Here is an 8543-nt window from a genome sequence, read left to right as displayed (position 1 = left end):
TTTTTTTTTAATTTTTCACCTAAAATCAAGCATGGCCAAGTAATGAAACTGTTTATCTGGTAGAATAATTGAGACTATAAATGAGAATTGGCCCTCAGGGGAAAACTGTTTTTTTATTGACAAGAATAAGATACAGTTAAATTTCCAAATTAGTAGGTTGACATTAACAATACAGCTGAAAAATAGTTGCTCCTGAGTCATTTACAAGGTGCTAAAAGTGACTGTGGTCCTTTAATGTACCTAATATAAAGTGCTACTGGAGTTGTGCTGATTAACAGAGGGGGGTGTCCCAATAAAACAGTTCATAGAGGTACAGTGTTCAGGGAAATCTAGCACTACATAAAATTCATACTAGAACCATAACATTAAAATGTTCTAAATAATTTTCCTAAGGAAAAAATTTCCAAATAAAATTGTGGTAAATTATCAAAAATAACCAAGGAAGATTGGTTGGTTTAGGGGATGCTAATATCGTTTTCTCAAAATATAACTGAGATATCTCCAGCAGCACCACTGGGCATTTCCTACTGTCTACAGTATCTTATCCTATGAAGACCAGAACACTTTTACCAATCGAGATTTTCTTCATAAAAATTTTGTCTAAATAATATAAAAATAAATATTTCATTATATTAAAATATTATAAATTTAAATGTTAAAATGCTTCAAGTGCCTCAGTCCTTAAAAATAAGTAGAAAATGAAAATTGCTTCAATATTTTTCCTTGCTGCTCGTACCTAGAGCTTGAAACTCCAGTCATTCCCTAGAATTTTTGTTTGTTTGTTTCATTTTGGGGACAGGGTCTCCCATTAGCCCCAGCTGGCCCCAAAATCACTATGTAGACCAGGCTGGTATCTATCTAACAGAGCCCCACTTGTCTCTGCATCCTCAGTGCTGGGATTAAAGGCATGTGCCACCACACACAGCTCATTCCTACAATTTTTTGATTATCACTATTATTAACAAACAAAAGAACAATAATTGCAGCAAAAAAGTAAATAGAAGAAGGTATGTGAAACCACTTTATTAAATTATGGTAATTTGAGGGCTGGCAAAATGGCTCAGTGTTAAGAGTGCTTGTTGCACAATGGTCAAGGTCTGAGTTCAGAGCCCAGCACCCATGTATCAAATCAGGTGTGCTTTCGATTGTGTTTGTAATTGTAGTGTTTGGAGCAGGGAGACAGGAAGATTGCTGTGGCAAACTGATCACCAGCCTCATCGACAAAACACAAACACCAGGTTATGGGCTAAAACTTGCCTTTAAGGAATAAGTCAGAAAGAGTTAGAGGAAGCCACCCAGCACTCTTGTTTGTTCTCCAGTCATATACCCACACACATATGTGTGCATGTAGCACATACACATACACATATGCCGCTCTCTCTCTCAAACACACATGCACACATAAAGTACTTTCTAAAAATATGGTTTTAAAAAATTCTGTATTTTCTATTGTTTTTCAGTTTGCTAATAAATTATTCCACTGAATTCTGTTTCTTTTAATTAGTAAAAGTACTTTGTATGTATTAACATATAAAGTGATCTTTCCACTTTGTTTGAAATGATTAAGGATAATTGTCCTGAGATAATTGATAACTAAATGTTCTTTATTTTTCCTCCTCCCGCCAATGATTTAGCTGTTAGCTGTGGTCACCCTGGTAGTCCAATTTATGGAAGAACAAGTGGAAACGGGTTCAACTTTAATGATGTGGTAACATTCTCTTGCAATGTTGGGTATCTTATGCAAGGGCCCACAAAGGCACAGTGTCAGGCCAACAGGCAGTGGAGTCACCCTCCACCTGTGTGCAAAGGTAACTAGCTCACCATATTCTACTTGGCATTGCAGCAGTGTGTCTGTGAAGGCACATGTGGTGAATGTGAAAGAGCATGTGCAGAACACAGGAAAGTGCTTAATAAACTGAAAAAATGTGTGTATGTGTTGTTTTATGGGTATAGACATATATTAAACAAAACATTTTTCAGTACTGATGTCATTTCAGGAGTGATGCCTCCATTTTATTTTAATTGTTGAGTTTTTAAAAGCAAATTGTGAGACCGTTTTTCTGTTTAACATTATTGGGTTGCACCTATTGAGACTGCTTACAGAAGGAACATAAGATCAGTTTAAATTGCATTTGGATCCAAAAATAATGGACTATAGCTGGGTGTGGTGGTTCATGTCTTTAATTCCAGCACTCAGGAGGCAGAGGCAAGAGAATCTCTGCGAGACCAAGGCCAGTCTGGCCTACATAGTGAGTTCCAGACATGCTAGGGCTATGGGAAGACCTTGTCTCAAAACAAAACAAAAAATAAAAAATAAAAATGAATGCACTTTTTGGTATTCTAGTGAGTTCTTAATTTTTCAAAGAAATTTTATGTTTCATTTTTGTTAAAAATGTTGGTTTTCCTAAATTTCCCTCCCCCTGTGGTCAACAAAAATATCTGAAGTGGTATCATTCTTTATCCATACTCAGCACAGTTCTTGTGTAGTGGCTATTATTCAAAAAAATTGCCAAAACTTGTTTTCTAAAGTTTCAACTACATATATTTCTACCTATAATCTCACTAATTCATGGATTAACTTGATTTCTGGAATATTTATTGGATTATAATAATATCTGGCACTATGTTTTTAAACTTTTTAATAGAAATACATGTGGGTATATTTATATTTTTCTAAAAGAACCATTTTATTTTTTTATTTATTTAGTGGTAAACTGTTCTGATCCTGGAATTCCAGCCAATTCCAAAAGAGAAAGCAAAATTGAGCATGGAAATTTCACCTATGGCACTGTGGTGTTCTATGACTGTAATCCAGGATATTTTTTATTTGGCTCTTCAGTTTTGATATGTCAGCCAAATGGCCAATGGGACAAACCTTTGCCAGAATGTATCAGTAAGTAGATAATGTGAATTGTTCCTTTAGAAAATGTCATGTAGAGGCTGCAGAAATAGTTCAGTGATTAGAAAACTTGGTGCTCTTCCAGAGAATAGGAGTTTGGTTCTCAGCACTCAGATAGCAGATCACAACTCCTATAACTCCAGCTCCAGGGGATCCAGAAAAGGACGGAAACACACACACACACACACACACACACACACATAAATAAATAAATAAATAAATAAATAAATAAATAAATAAATAAATTTTTTAAAAAAGAAAATGTTATGTAAACACGGATGTTTATTGTCATCTAATAGCTAAAGCTATATCACAAAAGGAATTATATTGACTTAATTGGTTCAAACTACACAGCCACATGTTCTATAAGTTCCTTGTCTAGATGTCTTCCGTTCTACCACACTTCATGGACTGTTGGATTAATGTGCCAAGAAATCATTGCTCCAGCAACTACTGGTTATACTAAATAATAAAGCTGTTTTATAGTTAATGTTTATTTTGAAGAATTTCATTTACATTTTTGAAGTTTTTAAAAAACTTTTACAAATACTTTATTGAGAATTTTATACATGAATATGAGGTGTTGTGATGAAATCCATGCCCACTCCCTACCCTCCAACAACTCCCATATGTCCCCATCACTTTTTTCTTTTTCTTTTCTTTTTGTTCTGCTTTCATTTATTTATTTTTATGGGGCTTTTGGCTACTCTAACATTCTCCCCTCTGAAAAGCTAACCGTAAACTCTTTTAAGGATTAAAATTTGTAACAACACTCATGTACTAATGAAGAAACAAATTTTTCAATGTGTTAACAAAATTTCAATGTCTATGAAAATAATTCAGTAATTTGGTCTGTGAAACAAAAATTATTTACTTCTTTTGGTAGACTAACCTGATTATTTAAATAATTACATAATCTTTGTAACTACAGTAGTGTTAAAAGTATCTCTTTGTAGAACATCTAAACCTTACGTTCTTTAGTTGCTGTTTTTAAACTCAGATTTTGCTTTCTCATTTTTATATATTACACCACACTATGCTAGTTTTTGATAGTCAAAAAACTCTTTGAAGACAATGTCTCCTTTATGTGCTGTTTGATACTCTAGAAACATATAGCACTGTATCTTTTTCTGAGCCTGATTAACAGTGAGCACACATAATTCCCAAGCTTCTACAATCAGTTGCTGTTTTTAAACTCAGATTTTGCTTTCTCATTTTTATATATTACACCACACTATGCTAGTTTTTGATAGTCAAAAAACTCTTTGAAGACAATGTCTCCTTTATGTGCTGTTTGATACTCTAGAAACATATAGCACTGTATCTTTTTCTGAGCCTGATTAATAGTGAGCACACATAATTCCCAAGCTTCTACAATCTCATTTCTTTTTTTAAAAAAATATTTTTTATATGTATGTGTTGCACTATATTTTTCCCTTACCCTCTCTGTTTGACCTGCCCTCACTCACTCTGGGTCTTGTGGGCCTGACAGGGTTAAACAAACCAGCATAACACATTTTTTTATCTGAATTTTGAATAGTTTCTACATTTGGGAAGGGATGATTTACAAAGAAATCGGCTTCTCTTAACTCTGCTCCATTCAAGCCCTGCCCACAGTCTCTTAGCTTTCGCCTGCAGCCCTGTGTATCTCACCCCACAGTGTGTGAGTCCTTTGCCCCAGTGGCCACACACGTTTCCTTTTCTGTTCCAATCTCGTCAATGTGCTAACTCTCCATCTCCCAGAGGCTGGGCTCCAACCCTCTTCCCAGGATGCCTCATGCTTGCTGATAGCCCACACTTTTCATAGGAATGAGTAATTTCCAGGCTACAGTATGAGTATATTGCCTGCACGTATGTAAGTGTACCAGTGCCTGCAACATCTGTGGAGGTGAGAAGGCGCACCAGATTCCCTTGAAACTGGAGTTACAGACAGTTGTTAGCTGCCGTTTTGGTGCTGATAATTGAACCTGGATCCTGTGCAAGAGCAACCAATGCTCTTAACCAGTGAATCACTAATCCAGCCACATCTTCTCATTTCTGATTTTGCTATATACAACAACATTGTGAATGAGAAACCTCTGAAGCTTTGTACTACATCTGGAATGGAATGGTTGTAGACACACAGATTTTGGAAGGCAGCTATGCTCACCAATGTGACTCAGAGATTTTGAATCATAGGAATCTTCTCTATTCTCTAGTCCCCAAATTCTTCCCCTTTAATTTCTGTTTGGTCTTTCTTTAAGTCTTACATGGCTTCCATGAATCCTTATTTAGTCAGTCTACCTCACTATTTCAAGTAAATTCTACATCCTTCTCCAGGTACATACACATTTCAAATCCATGGGCACATTACCTAAATGCACACATGTTAATCATGCAAACATGTGTATAAGTACTTATCTTACAAGTCCTTGTTAGACTCATCCTCAGGATGAATGGGTTAACTACAACTGCCATAACTGGGAACTGTATTTTTGTTGCTTTTATTGTTTGAGTCAGGGTTTTCCTGTAGTCCCAGATGACCTGGAACTTGCTATGGAGAACAGGCTGGCTTCCATCTCCCAGAGATCTGCTTGCCTCTGCCTGCTAGTGCTGGGATCAAAGGCATGCACCAACATGCCTGGTGAACTCTGTATTTTCCTTTAAAAGCTGAGTTTTATGTAGATGTTTGTTTACTAGATGCTTTAGACTCTAAAGATGTGTCCAAACTTTTGACATTGAGAAACAATGTTGTTGTCCATAAAATTAACAGTTGAGAACTGCAAATTGTGTTACCAAAATAGATAAATACATAAGTAAATAAATAAAACATCACAATGTTTTAAGTTGACGATTTTACGTCTGTACATAGTCATAGCTGCCCTCCTTCACATGTGGACTATAAGCCACAGGTTGGACAATCCTTTGATATGTTATAGCAGAAAATTTAGTTCTGAGTTATTTTACAAGCAGCTTGATTCAGGTTGTTCGATAGGAGATATAAAAAAATTTTATATTCAATAATTATGTATTGTAGTGATTGACTGTGGACACCCTGGAGTTCCTCCTAATGCGGTCCTGTCTGGAGAGAAGTATACTTTTGGGTCTACTGTTCACTATTCCTGCACAGGGAAGCGTTCTCTTCTAGGACAGGCATCCAGAACTTGCCAGTTAAATGGACATTGGAGCGGATCACAACCTCATTGTTCAGGTACTACTGGTACATGGGATTGTGTGTTTGCAAATCATTATTATTTATTAAGCCATAAATGATCTAAGGACATACTACACTTCTTTTGAAAATATGATGAGTCTAGTTTGAACCTTTGCTTAGCTATTCATTGGATTATTTGTAAGGTTATATAAGTTGAGAGACAAAATGCTACTTCTTGAGATGATAATTACAGGTGTATTTTGGGGGCTGTGCTGTGTCTAATGTAAAGAATTATATGAGTGCTAGACATACTACCCTGTGGGAAGTGATTTAATTCATAAAAATGGTGTAACTTCTTCATCTAAAAGAGACATTTTGTATATTAGATACCAAATTTGATTTTCCCCAGAGGGCAATTTTATATGTGATTTTTATCAGAGTTAAATCTCTCTCTCTCTTTTTTTTTCTGAACAAATGATTAATTACTGGCATAGTTAAAAAAAACATGAAGTCTTAGATGTTTTCTTTTGAAATGACCTAGCAAGCATATGGAACCCATTTACGCATATCAACCCTAGATATTACTGATAGCATATAACTTGAGTCCTTACAACCACAATCTTTAAGTGAATGAAGAGTAAACTTATGTTTAATAAACGACCTGTTGATAGAGTATTTGATAAATGTTTCCTAGGTTGTGTACCCAACTTCTTTTCTACAGAAATACTTAAATCTTAAAGAGTGACTCCGTGTTTGATACTATTTATTTTTACCCTTTAACTAGATGTCACACTAATTTTACTGCCATTCATTTTTATTTACATGCTGTCTACTCTATTTATATTATTTTATTTTGTGCAGATTATGTAGATAACTAACTAATCAATACAAAAGTATTGTTTTCACTTTAGAAGTAAAAATGGTGAAATTATTAGTCTCCAAATCTTATAAATACTGGTTAATCTCTATACAGTGATTGCTTGGAACTTCCCATTTAATTTATAGATTAATATAAATATACACTGATTTCCAATTTTATTTTGAAAACTAGTATTAACTTGGAGTTGCTCATAATAATTTAACTCTCAGATGGTTGACTACTCATGGAAATAACCCCTCCTACACACAATATATTAAAAACCTACTACTGAATTTCATAATAAATTGTTGCAACATTTAAATATGTAATATTGGTCTTAAAATTTTGTGTAATAAGTAACATTACATAACTGGAAAACAGAAACTGTAAAGAAAGATTCCAAATATACAGAACTGTCAAAAGAGACATCCAGAAAAAGCTTTCTGTCTCGCTGTCTCTCTGTATTTCTGTTTTTCTGTCTTTCTCACTTTTACTTTTTCTCTCTCTGTATTAAAGGACATTAAAGGACAGAAATTCTAAAACTAAAATTAAAAGTTGAACACCTAGTCATGAGTAAAATCCGTGTTAGAAAACTGAATCATTCAACTTATTGTTATGTTTTCATACATGAAAAATATTCAGTTAGGTGATTTGTTTTGGGTCACAGCTATCGGAAGAGAAATTATAGCCTACCAGAACTCTGTTTGAATATTTACATGTACCTAGCATATAGAATAACAGCTGAAAGATTATCAATAATCAGAAAATTCAGAGTATGAAAAATTTTAATGATTGAATACAATTTTTATTTAATTTTATAAATTTATTAAATTTTATCCTTTGTGTCCACAGTACTGCCAGTTACACATTTTCTAATAGCTTGGTTATTAACTAGATTCTGGAATTAATAATGAAATGTCTATAACATATTTAATAAAGTCTCAAAATATCACCGATAAGGAAAATAATACCATACTCAGAAGCCATTTTCTTTTTCATTTGCATTTACCCTTCTTATGATTGGAGTCAGAAGGGAAATATGAGCTCCATTTTTCTATGGTCAAGTTACATGAAAATAGCATGCACAAGACAAATGCCTACTAGACTGTTGGCCTAAATTATGGCCTTAATATATGTGCACTGAATAAACTACCTTGAACTTTACTACATTGCAGGGGACACTACTGGGACATGTGGGGATCCAGGTACTCCTGGTCATGGCTCTAGACAAGAAAGTGAATTCAGAACTAAAAGTATTGTACGCTTTGCCTGTGACACTGGTTATATCCTTCATGGCTCAGAAGAAAGAATATGTTTATCCAATGGCAGTTGGACTGGAAGGCAGCCAGAATGCAAAGGTAATTTTCAGCAGAAACTAACTTATTGAGAATGATTGTAATATTTAATCTTGTCTGTTAACTGAATTGGATGGAGAGGTTAGTAAAGTGCGTATCTGAGTCTCTCTGAGGCTGTTTCTAGAGCCAACATGAGATGATGGTTTCTGTCCCGAGTAGTTAACTAACTCTAATCAATTGATAACTTGAACAGAATTTTTGGTAGAATTAGAAGGCAGGCCTTGTTAGAAAAAGTAGGTAGCCAGGAGCATAACTTTTATTTATTTATTTATTTATTTATTTATTTATTTATTTATT

The 8543-nt window shown here is 34.5% G+C and overlaps 1 protein-coding gene across 1 annotated transcript in view; it reads left to right on the top strand.

The window, feature by feature from the left end:
* The window catches only part of LOC103747790 (CUB and sushi domain-containing protein 3), a 473923-nt gene that overhangs the window by 407798 nt on the left and 57582 nt on the right, over positions 1–8543 (top strand). Inside the window, exons 40-43 of the mRNA XM_008850327.1 lie at positions 1635–1808; positions 2708–2893; positions 5916–6089; positions 8067–8249. Coding sequence (XP_008848549.1) covers positions 1635–1808; positions 2708–2893; positions 5916–6089; positions 8067–8249 — 717 coding nt within the window. The remainder of the gene's footprint in view (positions 1–1634; positions 1809–2707; positions 2894–5915; positions 6090–8066; positions 8250–8543) is intronic.

The sequence above is a fragment of the Nannospalax galili genome, unplaced genomic scaffold (assembly GCF_000622305.1).
Source record: "Nannospalax galili isolate Female #2095 unplaced genomic scaffold, S.galili_v1.0 scaffold1485, whole genome shotgun sequence".
Taxonomy (NCBI): Eukaryota; Metazoa; Chordata; class Mammalia; order Rodentia; family Spalacidae; genus Nannospalax; species Nannospalax galili.
The sequence above is the reverse complement of the archived record's forward strand: the minus strand, read 5'-3'. Positions and strand labels throughout refer to the sequence as shown.